The 21,526-nt window shown below is 38.2% G+C and overlaps 1 protein-coding gene and 1 long non-coding RNA gene across 5 annotated transcripts in view; one reads left to right on the top strand and one right to left on the bottom strand.

The window, feature by feature from the left end:
• The first annotated feature begins 10 nt into the window (after nt 1–10).
• Nucleotides 11–17,458, top strand: LOC145506024 (uncharacterized). Of its 3 annotated transcripts, XR_014053458.1 has the most exons (4): nt 11–136; nt 7,978–8,202; nt 11,982–12,089; nt 16,466–17,458. It is a non-coding gene; the product is annotated as an uncharacterized LOC145506024 (long non-coding RNA). The 3 variants fall into 3 exon arrangements; XR_014053457.1 differs by lacking the exons at nt 7,978–8,202; nt 11,982–12,089 and having other exon boundaries at nt 11–205; XR_014053456.1 differs by lacking the exons at nt 11–136; nt 7,978–8,202 and having other exon boundaries at nt 8,861–12,089.
• Nucleotides 9,576–21,526, bottom strand: part of SLC19A2 (solute carrier family 19 member 2) — a 33,815-nt gene continuing 21,864 nt past the window's right edge. For both annotated transcript variants that reach the window (XM_081489601.1, XM_081489602.1), the window contains 4 exons: nt 15,500–15,722; nt 14,220–14,412; nt 13,715–13,856; nt 9,576–11,550 (listed from right to left, as the gene is read on the bottom strand). In XM_081489601.1, coding sequence (XP_081345727.1) covers nt 11,422–11,550; nt 13,715–13,856; nt 14,220–14,412; nt 15,500–15,722 — 687 coding nt within the window. In that variant the 3' untranslated portion in view covers nt 9,576–11,421. The remainder of the gene's footprint in view (nt 11,551–13,714; nt 13,857–14,219; nt 14,413–15,499; nt 15,723–21,526) is intronic.

Here is a 21,526-nt window from a genome sequence, read left to right as displayed (position 1 = left end):
CTGCGCAGGCGCAGAACATAGCTGAAAAACTCCTGTCTCTACAGGCGCTCTCAAGGTGCGGGCAAGCAACGTCTGTGGCTGCGGTTTCCGGGGAAACGACCAAGAAATCCACGCCTCACCCGCAAGTTTCACAGGTGTTAGTAAGAATTGGGGGAAGGTTATTCTTGGTTATGAGTTTTCCCAGGTTTTTGCTGTTTCTTGCGGGGTATGTATTCTGTTAAGTTCTAGAAGTATACTGCTGTATGTTATTTTCTGCACTGTTAACGTCCAAAAGTAGTTTCACTCGTTGATAAGCACGTTAATTAGTTACCAGTTTTTTGACCTTAAGATTCCGCATCCAATCAAAGCCAAACATTTACAACTAGAGATTATCATACTAAGTGAAGTAAGTCAGAAAGAGAAAGGCAAATACCACGTGATATCACATATATGTGGGATCTAAAATATGGCACAAATGGACATACCTATGAAACAGAAACAGACCCACAGAATTAGAGAACAGGCCCCTGGTTGCCAAGGGGGAGTGGGGTGGGGGAGGAAAGGATTGCGAGTTTGGGATTAGCAGATGTAAACTATTATATATAGGATGGATAATACGATCCTAATGTATAGCACAGGAAACTATATTCAACTTCCTGTGATAAACCATAAGTGTAAAACAATATTCAAAAAAAGAGTACGTCTATATGTGTATAACGAGTCATTTTGCTGTACAGCAGAGATTGGCACAACTGTAAATCAGTTATATTTCAATGAAAAATTAAAACCTCCATTGTTCAAGAGAATGGTCAAAGGAAATAGGATGTTTGTTTCCACTTTCAAGCATGTCAAAACGGTCATCTAGAATTTTCCAGATCCTTAAACGTTCTCCTTAAAGGTTATCTTTATGTATGAAAAAGGAGCAAGATGATTTTTAGATTGAGGTGACAAATGGCAAGATTTAAGGATCTGTCCGTTCCCTGCCAGAAGTAACACAGAGAAAAGTGAAAATATTTCCTTAGTACAATATATTCAGATTATTGTTTTTTATTAGTAGGATTTCTGTCATTTGGTATAATGGAAAGCATCTTTTCTCCAAAGAGGAGCAATATAAAATTGAATTTTTAAGTATTCTTGAAACTGTACAGTAGTCTAAGTTCAAAAAAATAAAGTTAAGATGAATTTCAATAGTAAGTGCACCTCTTAGCTACAGTGTAGAATGTATGGTTGTAATAACCTAATGTTTCTTCTGCTGCAGGACTTTGGTCTTAAGCCAAACACTTGAAAAAGATAAAAATAAAATAAAATTATCAACTGTTGAAAGTCAAAGGAATTTTAGTCAGATCTCCTTTAGTGAACATTAAATTACTTCCTAAGCTAAAATGGACCTTTTAGGTTTCTGAATTCCTAGTCAAATGTTTTTCCCACTGACCCTCCTAAATATTTTAAATATTTTTGCAAGTTAGTAAAATAGTACCATTGTTCATAATAGACAAAAAGCAGAAAGAACTCAAATAGCCAACAAATGATGAGTGGATAAATTAAGTGTAGTATATCCATACCATGGAATATTTCAGCAGTCAAAAGGAATGAAGTACTAATAAACACTACAACATAATGAACCTTGAAAATGTTACCGAATTGGTCAGCCTTACCGTGCTGAGAGAATAGATCTCCATTGTTAGCACCAAAAAAATAAAAGTAACTATGGGAGGTAATAGGTATTTAATTAAGTTGACTGTTGTAATCATTTAGATTTATAAATATTACATATAATATACATATAATCACATTATACACATTAAAATTGTATAACTCAACTATATATAATTTTTACTTGTAAATTATACCTTAGTGAAGCTGAAAAAATAAAGCCCTCTTTTCTCTCCGATGTGAGCCGCCTTGCACTATCAATGACTGTACAAGGAAGGAGAATTTAGGAAATATAAGAGCAGAGTAGTTTAGGTAAAGCCTGGTACAAAAAGAAGACATTTTCTGCTATCCAGGGCCTTTCATTTAGATGGACTCTAATGCTATTCAAAGTCTGAAAATGTTAAATGTTAATAAATGTATTTTAGTTATAGGGAGCAGAAATGTGTTTGAAATTAATGACTCATCAAAGACAATGGTATTTTACAAATAGAGGTCATTGTATATATGCATAGTGCCATGTGTTTTTCCTTTGACTGGTTTACTATTGTAACTATAAATTTTATGCTCGTTCTGAAAAAAGATCCAAGAAATAGATAAAACTCCTCCAGTTTTCTGTCATTATTCATTACACATGGTATAGAAAAAACTACACAATATGAGGAAGAGACCAAAGTAAAGTTGAGTAATTCTCTTTCAATAAATGAACACTTTGAAGGAATGCTTTGACTTAGAAAAGTCAGTATTTATTTAAGTAACTAAGAAGAGATTAAATAAGTGCCAAGAATTACGAAGATATGACTATACATGTGTTCTATACAACTGATCAAAGGAATATATTCTATAGATAATATTCAGATTCTGCATAGAGTCACAATATTCTAAATCATTTCAACAAATAATTATCCATTACTTATATGGCAGACACTATTCTAATACTTGGAATATATCAATGAATTATAATATACATGTATTATATATTATATTATAATTATATATTATAGTCAGAGTTCCATCTACCTCAGGCTCCTTGAACACAGTTGCCAAAAAGAAAAGTGCAAACGTCTCAGAGTCCTTTACCTTACTTTATTCTAATAAGTTCAGATCTCTGAGTTCCCAGCCCAGAAATTAGAATGTTATCATTCAAAAAGAAGGGAAAAAGAAGAGGTGAAATATTTAAGTGAGTATTCTTCTGAGTTTTGTACATATGCATTCCATTTTTAAGGCTCATTTATTTATAGAACACAGGATCTTTATAATACTAATGTTTTTAACACACACGTATTTAAAATCAATACCTTAACATCTAGGTCTTTTGTAAATTTTAAAAACTATTTTATAATATAGGGAATCTTTGTTTTAGGAAGTCACAAATTCACTGCCTTCATAGAGCTCACATTCTAATAGGGAGAAAAGACAATAAATAACAAACATACTAAATAAGTAAATCATATTTGTGTTAGAAAGTGAGAAATGATATATAAAGCATAAAGCAAAAAAGAGAATCAGAAGTGTGGGGCTAGGTTGTAGTAATAGGTTGGCTATTTCAAAAGATGTATTCAAGTTAAGCCTTACTGAAGTGATATTTGATACTTTTAATATAATTATACACATATTTGATGTATAATAATGTCTATAAATTATATATGTATATTACATATCAGATATCTGATATAGTTATAATCAAAATAGAGCAACTGCCAAAATAAATCAAGACATTCTTTCTGTAAAGGGCTATTAGTGTGTGTCAAACTAAAGGCTAGAGGGCCTGAGTTTGCTTATGTCCCTTAGCAGCAGAACAATCCCAGTTTCAGGTTGTATGCCAGCAATAAGTACATTCCTTAAACACAAAAAATTATTTACACTATGATTATTTTTGTTTGTTCAGCACTTGTTTCATATGTCCAGCCCTTCTGAGTGTATGCGCAGCCCCAAATAGGCAGAAGTTTCGAGGAACCTCCTGCTGTGAGGCTTTAGCTTACTCAGTGTGTGATTTGTTGTTGTTTTAGTTGCTCAGTCATGTCCAATTCTTTTGTGACCCCATGGACTGTAGCCCACAAGGCTCCTCTGTCCATGGGATTCTCCAGGCAAGAATACTGGAGTGGGTTGCCATTTCCTTCTCCAGGGCATCTTCCTAAGTCAGGAATCAAACCCGCATCTCCTTCAATGGCAGCCAGATTCTTTACCACTAAGCCACCTAGGAGGCCCAAAAAACTATATTCCAATAAATTTTTTTTTAAAAAAAAAGAAAGAAATCATATGTGTTCCTTAAGAAAAACCTATTGTCCTGGCATTTATTTTTAAAATAATTTCTTTGGTGGGATTTTTAGTAGGAGTAGTCTGAGGAAAGGGACAAGTCAAGGTATAGACAGGTTCCTTATGGCTGTTCAGATTTTCTTGAGAATAATAATTGTTTAAAACTATAAAACAATGATGTTTAATTCTTCCAGCTTTTTCTCTTCACCTGTGCCTGGTGAATGTCTCCTGCTTTAAAGTGGCTATCTAATAGCAATGGAGGCTATCTCTATTTCTTCTCTGGGATTGGCAATATTGTTAAAGCTCATTATGGAACTTGTATGTGCAAAAGTACCTTTGGCATTAACTGGGAATGCACTCATCTTGTTTTCTGAATAGATGCAAATAGTGAATGACTCCCAAGAACATACATAGCACACCTAGAGGTTCATGTCAGCAAGCAAATGTAAAGCAGATCACACCCCTCTCTGACTTTCCAGTGCTATTAGAACCTTACTTCCAAGGTTCTGAATAACTGGGCCCCTTCTTACTCCTATTACCTCACCTCCTACCACTTTGCTGCTCATTCATGATACACTAAGCTCCCTGTCTGCCTTTCTGTTCCTCAAACATGTGAACCTCTTTTCCATTTTTGCTGTTTCCTCTGCCTGGAATGCTCTTCCTCGGATATTTGCATTGCTAACTCCTTCTCATCATTTATGTAAGAGTGGACATCCTTGTCTTGTTCTTGATTTTAGGGGGAAAAGTGTCCCAATTTCTCACCATTAAGTATTCTGTTAAGTGTAGGTTTTCTGTAAACATTCTTTATCAAGTTAAGGGAATTCCTCTCTATTTTTAGTTTACTGAAAATTTTTGTTTTAGTCTTGTGTTTAAACATGAATGGCTGTTGGATTTTTCACTTTCCATTAGAGTTCTTAACATAGTGACCATAGTTAAAGGCACAGTCTGCTAACTCCAGTTTCTCTCAAGCCTGGCCTAGTCCTGTTGCTCTCTGTTTTTTCAAACTGTGCTATTTCTTGCCTTTTATCATGACTTGTTGAAAACTAGACATGATATATCAGATAACAGTTCAGTTCAGTTCAGTCACTCAGTCTTGTCTGACTCTTTGCGACCCCATGAATCGCAGCACGCCAGGCCTCCCTGTCCATCACCAACTCCTGGAGTTTACCCAAACCCATGTCCATCGAGTCAGTGATGCCATCCAGCCATCTCATCCTCTGTCGTCCCCTTCTCCTCCTGCCCCCAATCCTTCCCAGCATTAGGGTCTTTTCCAGTGAGTCAACTCTTCGCATCAGGTGGCCAAAGTATTGGAGTTTCAGCTTCAACATCAGTCCAACTAGCAATTTTAGGTAGTATCTTCCACTGCTGCCAGATTAAAATTTCTAAGGACAAGCTTAATCATTACTCCCTACTTCCTTCGGCAATTAATGAACATTAGAAAACGACCCCCAGACTGCCCTGTGCTACTCTATATTCCTTGCTGATTGTGCACCCACACTTTCTGACCTTCATACCTTTACTTATGCCTCTTTCTCCACTATAGTCCGTTCCTTTCTAAATTTCCTTTAAGATTCTGGCCATCACCTCCTTCAGGAAGTCATACATTATTTCCTCGGTATACTTGTAGTTTTTGAGACCCAAGCCTCTTTAAATCATTATGACACCTGACACATTAACTTGTGTTGCAGTTGGGCCTCTCCGTTATGTTTTCTATCAATACTTATCTTTTCTTGTCACACATTTTAAGTTCTTTGAGATCTAGAGTCATGACATTTTCGTTGTATCCCCAGAACTTTCTAAAATGTAAATGAAAAATAAGAGGGAGTGTTTAGCTTTCTAAATAACAATCTTACCTCAATTTATACTTTATTTCAAATGAAATAGATTACATATTTATAACTTGCTATGTAAACACATGAATTTAAAAAGCAGTACCATTTAAAACCTAACAGCTTTAACAGTATCTCACAAAATATATTCCAGAATTTTTCTTAACAAAATTTTGTATTACTAGAAATTGTTATTTTAATAACCTGCAATTCAATAACATTTGGTAATAACAGAAATCAAATCGAGCATCTAAAGCCCTTGGAACATTATTCAGCACAGTCATAAATAGTAAACACTATCTAATTGCAAGCTATCATTACATTATTGTTGATATAATTCATCTAAGTAATTAAATGTTGTTGTTCAGTCCCTCAGTTGTGTCTGACTTTTTGCAACTCCACGGACTACAGCACGCCAGGCTTCCCTGTCCTTTACCATCTCCCGGAGCTCGCTCAAACTCATGTCCATTGAGTTGGTGATGCCATCCAACCATCTCCTCCTCTGTCATCCCCTTCTCCTCCTGCCTTCAATCTTTCCCAGCACCAGGGTCTTTTTTAATGAGTTGGCTTTTCACATCAGGTGGCCAAAGTATTGGACATTTAGCTTCAGCATCAGTCCTTCTAATGAATATTCAGGACTGATCTCCTTTAAGATGGACTGGTTGGATCTCCTTGCAGTCCAAGGGACTCTCAAGAGTCTTCTCCAACATCACAGTTCAAAAGCATTAATTCTTTGGCACTCAGCCTTCTTTATGGTCCAACTCTTACGTCCATACATGACTACTGGAAAAACCATAGCTTTGACTAGACAGACTTTCGTCGGCAAAGTCATGTCTCTGCTTTTTAATATGCTCTTTGTCATAACTTTCCTTCCAAGGAGAAAGTGTCTTTTAATTTTGTAGCTGCAGTCACCATCTGTGGTGTTTTTGGAGCCCACGAAAATAAAAGTCTGTCACTGTTTCCCTATCTATTTGCCATGAAGTGATGCAACCAGATGCCATGATCTTAGTTTTCTGAATGTTGAGTTTTAAGCCAACTTTTCCACTCTCCTCTTTTACTTTCACCAAGAGGCTCTTTAGTTCCTCTTCACTTTCTGCCATAAGGGTGGTATCATCTGCATATCTGAGGTTATTGATATTTCTCCCGGCAATCTTGATTCCAGCTTGTGCTTCATCCAGCTTGGCATTTCACATGATGTACTCTGCATATAAGTTAAATAAGCAGGATGACAATATAAAGCCTTGACGTACTCCTTTCCCAGTTTGGAACCAGTCCATTGTTCCGTGTCTGGTTCTAACTGTTGCTTCTTGACCTGCATACAGGTTTCACAGGGGGCAGGTAAGGTGGTCTGGTATTCCCATCTCTTTAAGAATTTTCCATAGTTTGTTGTGACCCACACAGTCAAAGGCTTTAGTGTAGTCAATGAAGGAGGAGTAGATGTTTATCTGGAATTCTCTTGCTTTTTCTATGATCCAACAGATGTTGGCAATTTAATCTCTGGTTCCTCTGCCTTTTCTAATTCCAGCTTGAACATATGGAAGTTCTCAGTTCATGTACTGTTGAAGTCTGGCTTGGAGAATTTTGAGCATTACTTTGCTAGCATGTGAAATGACTGCAATTGTGTGGTAGTTTAAACATTCTTTGGCATTGCCTTTCTTTGGGATTGGAATGAAAATTGATTCCAATGAAATGGAATTCCAGCTGAGCTATTTCAAATCCTAAAAGATGATCTGTTAAAGTGCTATACTAACCATGCCAGCAAATACAGAAAACTCAGCAGTGGCTCCAGGTCTGGAAAAGTTGAGTTTTCCAGTCCCAAAGAAGGGCAAAGTCAAAGTAATTAAATAAAACTTGACAAAAAAATGAGAGTGTTTAAAAGCTTCCTATCATTTTTATTTTGAAACATTCCAAAAGAAGTTTCATTTGAGAGTGCAATTTTGAGATTGACTATTGTTCAGCCACTAAGTCGTGTCTGACACTTTGTGTCCCCATGGACTGCGGCACATTAGACTTCCCTGTCTGCCATCTCCTGGAGCTTGCTCAAGCTCATGTCCATTGAGTCGGTGATGCCATCCAACCACTTCATCTTCTTTTACCCCCTTCTTCTGCCCTCAATCTTTCCCAGCATCAGAATCCTTTCCAATGGTCAGCTCATTTGAGACTGATAGCTAAAACTAATTGTCAATAGAGAATGAGGGGGGAGGGAACTGATATCTCATGTGACAGGTGCTTTCACATATGTTCTTTCATTTCTTCACAACAGTCGCATGAGGTAAGTATCATCCCCACTTACTGATGAGGAAACTGAAGCTCAGGACTTCCCTGGTGGTCCAGTGGCTAAGGCTCCACACTCCCAATGAAGGGGACCCAGGTTCAATCCCTGATCAGGGAACTAGATCCCACATGCTACAACTAAGAATTGGCATGAGGATCCCACATGCTGCAACTGAAGTTCCTGCATGCCAGAACAAAGACCAGACACAGCCAAGTAAGTAAAAAGAAATACTAAAAAAAAAAAATAAACTGAAGCTCCAGAGTAACTTCCCTAATGAATCAGAGCTTTGAATGGCAAACTCAGTATTCTGAAGCCCCTTCTATCAGCATTACTTAATGAAAAAACAGGAATTAGTACTACCACAGGATGCTTTTTCCAGAATCAAAAAATATGATGTTCACAAATGCCTTTCCAAACTAAAACATGTTATATAAATGTAAAGTACTAATTACACATGCATGCCTGCTCAGTTGCTCAGTCCTGCGTGTCTGTGACCCCATGAACTGCAGCCTGCCAGGCTCCTCTGTCCATGGAATTTTCCAGACCAGAATACTGCAGTGAGTTGCCATTTCTTTCTCCAGGGGGGTCTTCCCAACCCAGGGAAGATCTTCTTCCTGTGTCTCTTCCATCTCCTATATTTGCAGGTGGGTTCATTACCACTGTACCATCTGGGAAGCCCTAGGATTCCATAAGAAGTAAGACAAATAGATATCCAGTTTCTATCATTTGAGCACAGTGCCTTGAATAAAGCATCCAGTGGACTAGACATCACTGACAAGCATTTTAATCTTAATGTTTTACTTTGATGTACTTTTTTAAAAAATAGCATTTATTTAGCTTTTGTACTGGCAGGTGGTTACGTTGAGTCTATCACATATCATTTGTATAATTCAGTGTTCATGGGGCAGAAACACAAGATGTGTTTTGCAACAAAAGACAAAAATAAGGTGTTGTTCCTGCTCAGATACAGAGGATATACTATAAGGACAGAAAACTTTATCTTTAAAAAGTTTTTTGCATGAAAAATTTCCAAGTCTTTGGTGATAATCAATGAAATGCCTTAATGAAGGTTTTGCATTTGGGGCTAATACCAAAAGGTTATGATTTTTTCAAAACAAGATGGCACCTTCTACCTTTGATTCAATTTCATTTCATTTATCTGAAAAATTCAGTTAATGCTAAAGGGAACATTGGTCTTTTTAGTTTCTAAATGGGAGAATGCTTTTAAAAATATAAGAGGTACCAAGACAAAGACCAAGAAAAATAAACAGTACAATGCGGTGCTAGAAAAAAAATTGGGAAAACAACAGAAATGAGAGGGAAGAGTCAAAGGTAAAGACCAGTGCTTCCCTGGTGGTCTGGTAGTTAAGAATCCACCTGCCAATGCAGGGGCCATGGATTCAGTCCCTGATCCACATGCTGAGGGACAACTAAGCCATGCGTCACAACTACTAAGCCCATGCTCTAGAGATGGCAAGCCACAACGACTGAAGCCTACAGGCTCTAGGGACCATGCTCTCCACAACTAGAGAAAGCCTGCATGTAGCAACAAAGACATAAAAATAAATATTTTAAACAAGGAAAAATATACTGCAAAATATTTATTTAATGAAAATAATTGTATAATCTATACAGTATTGAATAAAAAGTACAACAAATTATTTGCACTTCTTTCCAAAACCGCATACAGTACAACTTGAAAATTGGGTTCAGCATTCTACAAATAGTACCACACACACCAAGATATGAACTTATTATTGTCTTAAATAAGTAAAGGCTCTGATTGTATACAACAAACTGTGACTTAAATTCCAGGGAAATCCTGCTTTAGTTACATGAATAGTTTGACTGTACCACAGTCTATTTTATTAAAAAAATTAAATTCCTCAGACGTCATTTTTCTACTTGTTTCTGAGTACACATTCCCTATGTAGCAAAATAAAGACAAAATACAAAATTAGAGGCTGCTGTTGATGATATTGCTTCCTTTTTCCTTCCTTAGCTAGTGCTCTTCTCCTTTCTCTTATTCAGAAAGAAAGGTGACTGGAAAATGACTTATTCTTATCCTCATTCATTTGCTTCTAGAATTCCTGCTTACATAAATGAATATGTCAGTTTTGGAATCTTGACATTATTATTCAGTATTTACCTATGTCATTCTAAAAAAGTTGACCTAGTTATTTTTTTCTAAGATAAGGCAACAAAATTGGCTTTAAAATAGTTATCATGTCTCACATATGCTAGCAGTCATTTGGTAGACTGATTTCCCAATTAAATGTACAGAGTAACATTTTTCAAGTAACTTGGAAATGGAATCAATAGCAATTCTTATCTTAAGCAGATATTCAAGATGATCCACCTTTAGAAACAAAGGCAAATTGAATATACAAAATGCAGGAACCAAGTCCATCCTAGTTCCTGTCCCACCAAAATAAAGAGGCTCAGTTTGTGAAAAAGACCTTGGAATAATCCAACAGTTAATGACACCTTTATCTTGGATAAGAAGGACAAATAATATAAATGTCATAAATGGAGATGAAGTTATTTTAAGAGAAGACTTTCCCATTTTATTTTGGAGATAAAAGGGAATGCAGATACAAAATGGACTAGTTATGCCTTTAGCCCACTTAGTAACTTTTCATCATAGAATTAATAGTCCTTCATACCGAAGAATAAAAGACAAGTAAACCTACCTTAAATTTTCTGATTAGGTCACTTATATTATTAGTAGGCCTCAAAACTTGCCTTATTTTTTAACTAAATTAGCTTCTCTGGGAAGCATATGAACAATGTAAAAATATACTTCTAAGAAAAATCAACACAAATACACAACAGTCAAGATGGGCACTGAGAATATTTACACAATGAATTTTTAAAAATAATTCAGAATTAACACATACTCTTTATAGAACACCAAACCAGGGCAAATATTGTCACCTGTAGAAACAAATGCACATGAGTAACACAGACATGAGAACTAAGTTGAACAGAGACAGATGCTGTTAGAACACTATTTCGATTCTGACTGTAACATCCTGTGGCACCTGTGAAGCCCTGGTCCCAACAGGCCAAGCATCTGGCTAATCAGACACAGAAGTAGAATACCTGACCTATGAAACACCAAACTCACTCGTGAGCACGTGTACATTACCATGTGCTGCCTGATTGTTCTTGATTCTTGGTTTTCAAAAGCAAGTTCACTTTTGAAGCAGGAAATAAGCATTCTTAAATTGGCTCTCATAAGTATTCCAGGAAGTACACTTCACTTCTCAACTGTATTGTTACTCTGGGAAGACAAGGTATAGTCAACTGGCTGCTTTGAAGCCATGAAATGCATACTCATAAATACATGTCTACACTTTAAAAAATTAAATACATCCAGTCACAGCCATTGTACAGAATTCTTGGAATATGAAGCTCATTAGCAGTATGTTATGAGGGGGTCACTTGAGAACTTGATTCTGGATCTTCTTGCTTTCTGTATTTCTTCATAATACTGACTGTACCATTAGCCAGGAAAACCACAGCGATGAGTGCAAAGTAACCAGCGTAGACGAAGAACTAAAGAGGGGGGAAGAAGTAATTTACAGAATTATCCACTAGAAGGTCAGCTCTTTTATTACATATATGTGAACAGACTCTATAATTAAAGATATGTTCAGTTTCTCAATACAATTTCAAAAAACACTGTGTGCTTACACAATCTGCTAGGCACTGAGGATACAGAGAGGCAGGACAGCATGGTGACACTGGAGCCTGACTGCCTGGGTGCCAATCCTGACTACCCACTTACCAGCTGTGTGGCCTGGATGGAGAGACTCCGTGTCTGAGCCTCAGCTTCACTTACAACCCATTTTGTAATTCATAATATATCCTGATTACAGAGTTGTTGGGAAGGAATGGGATTCTGTATGTAAATGTCTATTAACACAATGCTAATACTGTTAATATTATTGGTTTTCATTTTTGTTGCTGTTACAACTGAATCCTAGTCTCTACCCTCAGCTGACTAACTCAAGCTGATATGAGGCCAAATTCTGAAGATAAGAATTTCCACTCTTTCCCAGAAGAGGGCAGTAGAAGGTCAACCATATTCCATTGTAAGATAACTTTTTATAAGAATCTTCTCTAAGCCATTCCTTAATGTGATTATATGATTTATCAATATCATCATTTTCTTATTAAAATAACTTACTAAATACTGACAAGCTGGTTCATGGATCCAGTAAACGTGCCACTCTAACCCTCTCTGCGTGCATGCTAAGTCACTTCAGCCATGTCTGACCCTTCGCGACCCCAAGGACTGTAGCCCATCAGGCTCCTCTGTTCATGGAGTTCTCCAGGCAAGACCACTGGAGAGGGTTGCCAATTCCTTCTCCAAGGGATCTTCCTGACCCAGGGATCGAACTTACTTCTCTTAAGTTTCCTGTACTGGCAGGCAGGTTCCTTACCACTAGCGCCACCTGGGAAGCCTAACCCTCTAAGCCAAGTCCTTTAAAATTTGGATACATTTTCCTATAGGAAACCGGTTAATCTGTGGCAGTCACGAGTTTGAGCACAGACCACAAAATTATTATTCCATACGTTTAAACCCACCACTTCTATAGCGAGATGACAAGCACTTACTCTCCTACCCTCCATCCCAAATGAAAGCACTTAACCCTTGAGAGGTCTTCCTGACGTTTTTATTGCAGGTAGTAACTGGGAAACACCTAAGTAATAATTACTAAAAAGACAGTAATAAGCTCCCATTCTTCTGCTCTATCCACCTTTCCCCTGCCCTTTTCTGAGGCAACATGATGCAGAGGGAGATGCCTAGGATTTTGAGTCAGATGTTGCTTTGAATCCTGGTTCTGCCATACTATTATTGACCGTGACCTTAAACAATACATCTCTCAGATTCATTTTCTTGCCATCTAATCCTGATAGTAACCCTGCAAAATTCTATATAAAGTACCTGGCACACAGAAGGCACTCAACACACATTGTCTATTGTTTCTCTTTTAGATCTCCTCGGTAAAAACAAAGTTAATTACTGCTAACATGTCAGGTCTTTGTATTCTAGGAAAACTAATACGTAAGTGGGAAGAACAATGGAGATAGAATCATTTGAGCTGAGATGAGTTGGGGTAGGAACTTTTTGATTCAATTGCCCATTTTGCTAAAGTACATCCCAAGCCCTATCAATGAATGAAGCCATATACAACTATACAATTCCAGAGTGAATGAATGTATTCACACTGTCTCTGGGTGTTTATACAGGTGTTTTCTCAATAGGTCATATGTAATGCTAGTCATCAACAGCAAGTCATTACTTAGTATCTGGGTGGGGGTGTTTAAAGAAGGGGGGAGACTCAGAGAGCTCTCAAGTGAAGCAGGCATCTCAAACATGGGATACAGTATTCCAGGCACAGAATTAAAAATGCAGGGAAATAATGGGTGAGGAAGCGGAAGGTCTGGGTCCAGATGGAACCAACACTACCTCTCAGCTCCACAAGGCTGGATAAACACACTCAGAAATGTTCTAGGGCCTCATCAAAGAGATGATGGTCTCAGCATCCTCCTGTTTGAAAGGAACTAAGGGTGGGGGATGACTGAAGGAAGGAAAGAACACTTTTACTTTTGATTTTCTGTCTCTATTGTTTGAATTTGTTTCCCTGAAGCACGCTCCACTTCTGTTACCCTGATCAACCCATAACATCTTCAGTACTGAAACAGACCTTACCTGAGTGGTAATTTCCAAGCCAAGGCCACTGGCATCTACCACAATTAGAGTGAGCAGAGTCTGCAGTGCTAGGGCAATGAAGGTATTTACACCAAACACTAGGGCATAGCGCTCCATGCTGAGGTTTGCAGCAATCTGAAAACTTAAAAAATAAATAAAAAGAATGCATAGATAAGAATTACTTCAAGGACAGTTAAATTTTTTATTTCAAATGTGAAGAGCAGCCCATACTTTTCTACTGTCAATTCCCTTCCCAACCAAATGAAGAGTATTCTTTTGCTAAATGATGTAAACCTCATGCAAATGTCTGAAAACAGGAGAAACATGAACAAGGAAATAAATGAAACTTGCCTAAATGCTTCCTCAAAAGAAAAACTGATAATGCACTTACGGTATAATGCTTCCTCCCGTTTGCCCTTGAACCAGAAAATTTAATTTCTAAAGAAACCAAAAAGTTAATCCTGTTACAGCTCTTCCCAGTGCTTCTTTGAATCGAAATACATACGTTGCTATCGTGATGAGTAACATGTAGATGATCCTGAAGACAATGTAGGATGTGTAGCACACCCAAATGTTACCCACAGTGTCCATGATATACACTGCAGCAGCAATCAGGAGAGAAAACAGAGACAATGTCAATTCTCCCCAAGTGGACCAGGATATTTTTATGTAACCGACAGCAAACACTGCAACAGCACCTACAAAACAAAAACAGAAGAGTAATTACTCATTTTGCTAAACAAGTACTATTTCACTAAATAAAAAATTCACCTTAGATTATGACATTTTAAGCTCTTTAAATTTTTAACCAGGGTAGCTCAAGGTTATGGAGGCCCTTGAAAGTTAGGCAATTTTTGGACTTGATGGAATAAATAGTATGAGGCCATGGAGAGATGATGAGAGACTGAATTAGGGCAGTTGAGTAAAGAGATGGAAAAGGAGGACACAGAACCAGGGGTGCTGCTAAGGGAAAACTACTGAGGTGGATGCAGAGGCAAGAGTCAAAAAGAACCATCCTGCCTGTAGCTTGGCAACATGGCAGGATGGTTCATCTCTCTTCCCATCTGAGGGGCAGTTTATCACGTGGTCAAATGACGAAGATGAGGATAATGAGAGCTAAATGGTATGGAGTGCTTTCTAAGCACCAGTCACAGTTAAAAGTGTTCACAGAAGTCCTGTATGATCTTCTAAGACCTATGAGGTAGATCAACAAATTAGAAAGGAACAATAGATGCTAATGGCCAAAGACATAGGCTCTGAGTTCAAACCTTGACTTTACCACTGACCATCTATATGACCTTGGGCAAGTGATTAACATATCATTCAACAGCTTCCTTAATTGGAAAATGGGGGTAATAACTGCAACAAAGGAATTCTGTGAGGATGGTGTTAATATACATAAAGTCTTTAGAACAGCACCTGCAACACAACATATACTAACTACTACTGTTAGAAAGTACTGAACAGTGCTGCTCGAAGTTTCATACATGGCAAACGCACCCAGTAAATCAGAGACAAAGGGAACTTGGGTAAGAAAACAATTTACAGGATCCTTACATTAGGTTTCCCAAAGGTTATAAAGAATTCAAGTTTGTTAGTCATAGTCCTCCCTGAATGTACACTTCTGAACTGTCATCCTAAATGATACAATCAGAGCTCAAAGTAAACAAACCATTCTTTGAGGTTACTTCAAATTTGAGAGGGGAGAGAAACTCTGATCATGGTCGACTAAACTACCAGAGGACTCTCCCCACCCAACCTGCCCTACTGCCCAGCACTGCTTACCCAGTAAGGTTGAAACGGCCTCCACACCACCATTATAGATAGCAGCGTGGCGGGAAGGCATCACTTGCTCCCACAGGCCCTGTGCGTAGTTCACGACTTGAAAATAGCCGCAGGTGGAGAGGGCCCACCACACAGACCAGCAGAGCAGAGGGCGAGAGGAGTAGCACACCAGGAAATCATTCCACAGGACCTTCAGCACAAGGAGACGGTCTGGCTTGGATTCCTACCCAGAAAAAGGGAAGAAAGCAACTGGACAGAAAGCTGTTGTGTAGACTCAATTTTCTATTCAGCAGATTTTTTCTGTTTCCTTGAGAAAACCAATTGCTTCTTTCATATATGTTGTTGTTCAATTGCTTAGTTGTGTCTGACTCTTTGCAACCCCATGGATTACAACACACCAGGCTTCCCTGTCCTTCGTTACCTCCCTGAATTTGCTCAAACTCATGTCCATATGTGTTTATATACGTGTGTGTGTGTGTGTGTGTGTGTGTGTGTGTATGAACTTTTTAGCAATTACATTTATTCCCTCTTGGGGGAAAAACACGGGGAAAAAACATATTTTGCTTTAAATATGTTCTATATACATTAGTGCCCGCAGCAAATGATACACTGTTTACAAAACAAAGGTAGAAAGATGGTCAGAGACTGCAGACGTTAGTCAAAGGGAGATGACATTCCACATCTTCCCACACAGGGGCAAGCAGCATTAAGAATAAGCAATAATTAGTAATCCCAGTAGGCCACAGTGCATGGGGTGGCAAAGAGTCAGACATGACTAAAGAGACTTAGCATCCACCAGTAAGTCACTGTTCAGGTAGAGTTCATGAATGAGAACCTATCAGATTCACTGAAAGATAATGGATAAAACAGAAATCTTAAAAAATAAACTAAAATATTAGCAGCAGTTCTCTCTGGGTGAGAGGATAATCAGTGATTTTAATTTTCTCCCTTATGTTTTTTTCCCAGTATGTACAGGAAACGTTACTACAATAATGAAGTAACAAAGCTATTATGCATGTAACTGAGTCAATCAAATGATAACTGAGCTATGTTCCATTATCCCTGGACTACGTCAAGAAGTCAGTATGAGAGTCCAGACACTATATTCAAATATGCAATACAGTATTACTAACTACAATCACCATGCTGTACATTACATCCCCACAACTTATTTATAACTAGAACTCAGTACCTTTCGACTCCCCTTTACCCATTTCGTTTTTTTCCATACAAACTTTTTGGCCAACTCCAATCATATCAAAGGTCAATCTACCAAAAGTTGCCGTTAAGTTCGGAACCTTGCTCAGAACACAGGAAATTTTGCAGCTAACACAGGAAGGCAAAATGAGAGAATCCAGAGACCAAGAGGAAGTTAACGATGAAGCAGCATTCAAGAGGAAGGATCTGTGACAGGAGCCATGTTGTAGATGATTTACGTGGACGGCAGCATCATGATTCAACCCGCTAGTTGGCTGGCGGCCATGTCTTGCACATGCTGCTGCTGCTGCTCAGTCTCTTCAGTTGTGTCCACCTCTCTGCGGCCCTAGGTACTGTAGCCTGCCAGGCGCCCCTGTCCATGGGCGTTTCTCAGCAAGAACACTGGAATAGGCAATTAGGGTTGCCATCCACTCCTCCAGGGGGCCTTCCTGACCCGGGAATCGAACCCTCATCTCCTGTGTCTCCTGCACTGCAGGCGGATTCTTTACCACTGAGCCACCGGAGAAGCCAGTCTTGAAAATGAAATTTCCTTTATTTTAAAAAATTGAGGTGTGACTGACCTTTGACATTGTATTGGTTTTGGGTGTGTAATAAAGATGATTCTTTATTTGTACACATTGGGAAATGATCACCACAATAAGTACAGTCAACCTCTGTTACCATATATAGCTGTAATTTTTTTCTTGTGATGAGAATTTTGAGATCTAGTAACTTTCAAATAAACAATACAGTATTACTTAACTATAGTCACCATGCTGTACATTACATCCTCACAACTTAGTTACAACTGGGACTTAGAACATTTTGACTCCCCTTTCGTTATGACTCCCCTTTCTTGACCCATTTGCTTATCCTCTAGCCCCTGCCTCTGGCGACCACCAATCTATTCTCTGTATTTATGAGCTTGAGGTTTTTTGTTTTATTTTTAGTTTCCAAATATAAATGAGATCATATGATATTGGGTTGGCCAAAAGTTTGTTCAGATTTTTCCATACAAACTTTTTGCCCAACCTAATATTTTTGTGTGTCTTACTTCACTTAGCATCCATCCAAGTCCATTCACGTTGTTGCAAATAGCAAGACCTCATTTATTTTTCTGTGGCTGTATAATGTTCCCATGTGTATATATATGTGAGTATACCACATTTTCTTTACCCATTCATCCACTGTTGGACACTTAGGTTGTATTCACATCTTGGCTATTATAAATAGCCAAGCTGTTATAATAGCTATTATAAATAGCTGCAATGAACTGGTAGGTGTATCTTTTTGAGTTAGGGTTTCCATTTTCTTGGTATATAGCCAGGAGTAGAACTGTTGGATCTCGTGGTAGCTCGAGTTTTAATTTTTTGAGGAACTTCCACAGTTTTTCATAGTGACAGCACCAATTTACATTTCCACCAACAGTGCAAAAGGGATTCCTTTTCTGCATACCCATGTATTTCTTATTTTTTTGAAAATAGCCATCCTGACAGGTATAAGGTGATAGTTTCTTGTGGTTTTGCTCTGCATTCCCCCTGATTAGTGATTTAAGCATCTTTACATGTACCTGACCATCCAACCATCTTTGGAAAAATGTCTATTCAGATCTTCTGCCCATTTTTAAATTGGATTCTTTTTTTTTTTTTGCTCTTGAGTTGTATGAGTTCCTTATATATTTTGGATATGAAGCCCTTATCAAACATGATTTGCAGATATTTTCTCCCATTCAATAGTCTGTCTTCATTTGGTTGATGTTTTTCTTTGGCATGCAGAAGCTTTTCAGTTTGATGCTGTCCCACTTATTTTTGCTTTTGTTGTCAAATTAAAAAAAAAAAAAATCATTGCCAAGACAGATGTCAAGTTTACCACCTATGTTTTCTTCTAAGCATTTTTATGGTTTCAGGTTTTATATTCAACTCTAAGCCATTTTATGTTCCCCTTCTCTTTAAACAGAACCTTTTAATAGTTATAGTTAAGTGTTTACAATATCAAGTTAAATAATTACTCTTTTCTTAGCTCAGTTGTATATGCAGAAGGAGATTTGTCTATAATCAAACAAGGATGAAAATTTTCCAGAATAAGTCTTCTGTTAAGTGCTTCTGAAGGACACAATCCTAATTCTTGCTATAAACCATGAGCATGTTTTTTTATGATGAAAGGAAGACTATCATTATTTCCTCAGCTATTGATATTTCACTATCCAAAATGGTAAAAATGTATACAAAGAGGGACAGATAAAAGTACACCTGCTTTCAAGGGAAAGGAACCAAATATATATCATGGAGGAATGTTTGAGACAGACTTTGGGAGACACAAGATTAGAACAGAGCAACACTGGTGAACAACATTCAAAGGAAACAAGAAAAGGACAGAAGAAGGCACTTTGAGGTGTGTTTATGAGTCAGCCATGACAGAGTTCTCTTCCAACAGAAGAGGCTTCTGCGACACACTTTCATGCCCTAGCCTGCTGTGCACTTATCTTATCCTAGTAATACTCATTCTTGGCTCAGTCTGGTAACTCACAGAGCCCTAGTTCATAAGCCTGAAAGGGAAGCATTGGAAACCTGTTAAGAACTGGCGCAGAGATCTGCCTTTGGCTACTCTTTTTCAGGGGGGATGACACCTATCTAGGTTTCAAGGGCATTAAGCTGCAAAAGGGAGGGGGTACAACCATATACGGCTACACACCCTCCCCTCCATCCCAACTCAGACATACCTTGGCAGGGGTCCAACTGGAGATAATCAGAGGGAAAGGTTGTGACCACCAATGAGGGGGAAAAAAGTACAAAAGGTCCAAAGACAGACTCAGTCTTTTCCCTCACACAAGTCTCTCTCTGATTCTGGCTTTTAGCACTCAGGGCCAACCTGGTGGGAAAGGCAGAGTCCTGCCCAACACAAATCTCCCACCAGTCATTTTTACCATCATGGTTTCAACTCTTTGGATTCTGAAAGCTATTCTGACATGAAAAGACACAGAAAGATGAGTATTATATTAACAATGAGTAAAAAAAACAGTTATAAAACTACATGTAGATTATACTTTTGTTTACTATAAAATGTATACATACAACAGCAATGTTTAGAAAGGGCAATAAAATGTTAACAGTGGTAATCTTTGCACCCAGCAGTTCAGATGACTTCCTTTTATGTAGTTTTCTGTATTGTTTACTTAAAAATTAAGTAGGAATCTTCTAAATAAAATCAGTACAGAAATTCTTTTTCATCTTAAAATGATGTTTATTAGCCATATATTGTAAGAGGTGACTGCTGAAATTAAGTAAATACAGGCCATCTTCTCCCTAAAATGCTAAGATAATCTCACCAGAATAAGGACCATGCAATATGTCATAGTTCTGCCTATTCACACCATCCCTCAGCTCAATTTTCACTTGTTTATCACATAGGCTTCTTTTTTTTTTTTTTTCCGGCTGCACTACATGGTTTGTAGGATCTGTTCTCCAACCAGGATTTGAACATGGGCAACAACAGCGAAAGCCAAGAATCCTAACCACTAAGCCACCAGGAACTCCCCATGGGGCATCTAGTTTCAGATTTTATTTGAAGGTTTTGATGCCTTTTTTTTAAGCTTGAGAAGTTACTTCTCTGCAACAAGGGAGTCTCTACTGTAATGGTTTTAGGAGTCAACTAGGTCTGGGGTGGACATTTTGACTGCCACTTTCTAGGTGCCTTTGGGTAAGATACTTAATGTAAGCTTCTGTTCCCTCATCTGTAAAAGGGAGATAGTGACACTTTTTTTTTTTTAATTGAAGGATAATTGCTTTAAAGAATTTGTTGTTTTCTGTCAAACCTCAACATGAATCAGCCATAGGTATACATGTATCCCCTCCCTCTTGAACCTCCCTCCCATCTTCCTCCCCATTCCACCCCTCTAGGTTGATACAGAGAGCCCTTGTTTGAGTTTCCTAAAACATACAGCAAATTCCCGTTGGCTATCCATTTTACATATGGTAATGTAAGTTTCCATATTACTCTCTCTCCATACATGTCACCCTCTCCTCCCCTCTCCCCACATCCAATAAGTCTATTCTCTATGTCTGTTTCCCCATTGCTGCCCTGCAAATAAATTCTTTGGTACCATTTTTTTAGGGCTTCCCTCACAGCTCAGTTGGTAAAGAATCCGCCTGCAATGCAGGAGACCCCGGTTCATTCCTGGTCAGGAAGATCCGCTGGAGAAGGGATAGGCTACCCACTCCAGTATTCTTGGGCTTCTCTGGTGGCTCAGCTGGTAAAGAATTCACCTGTAATGCAGGAGACCTGGGTTCGATCCCTGGGTTGGGAAGATCCCCTGGGGAAGGGAAAGGATACCCACCCCAGTATCCTGGCCTGGAGAATTCCATGGACTGTATAGTCCATGGGGTCACAAAGCGTTGGACATGACTCAGCGACTTTCACTTTTCTAGATTCCGTATATATGTGTTAGAATATGGTATTTAACTTTCTGTTTCTGACTTACTTAACTCTGTATAATAGGTTATAGGTTCATCCACCTTATTAGAACTGACTCAAATGCATTCTTTTTTATGGGTAATAATCCATTGTATATATCTACCACCGCTTTCTTTATCCATTCATCTAATGATGGACATCTAGTTTGATTCCTTGTTCTAGCTATTGTAAATAGTGCTCCAAAGAACAATGGGATACATGTGTCTTTTTCAATTTTGGTTTCCCCAGGGTATATGCCTAGAAGTGGGATTGCTGGGTCATATGGTGGTTTTATTCCTAGTTTTTTAAGCAATCTCCACACCGTCTTCCATAGTGGCTGTATCAATGTACATTCCTACCAACAGTGCAAGAGTATTCTCT

This window comes from Giraffa tippelskirchi, chromosome 5 (assembly GCF_054371585.1).
Source record: "Giraffa tippelskirchi isolate mGirTip1 chromosome 5, T2T-mGirTip1v1.2.pri, whole genome shotgun sequence".
NCBI lineage: Eukaryota > Metazoa > Chordata > Mammalia > Artiodactyla > Giraffidae > Giraffa > Giraffa tippelskirchi.
The sequence above is the reverse complement of the archived record's forward strand: the minus strand, read 5'-3'. Positions and strand labels throughout refer to the sequence as shown.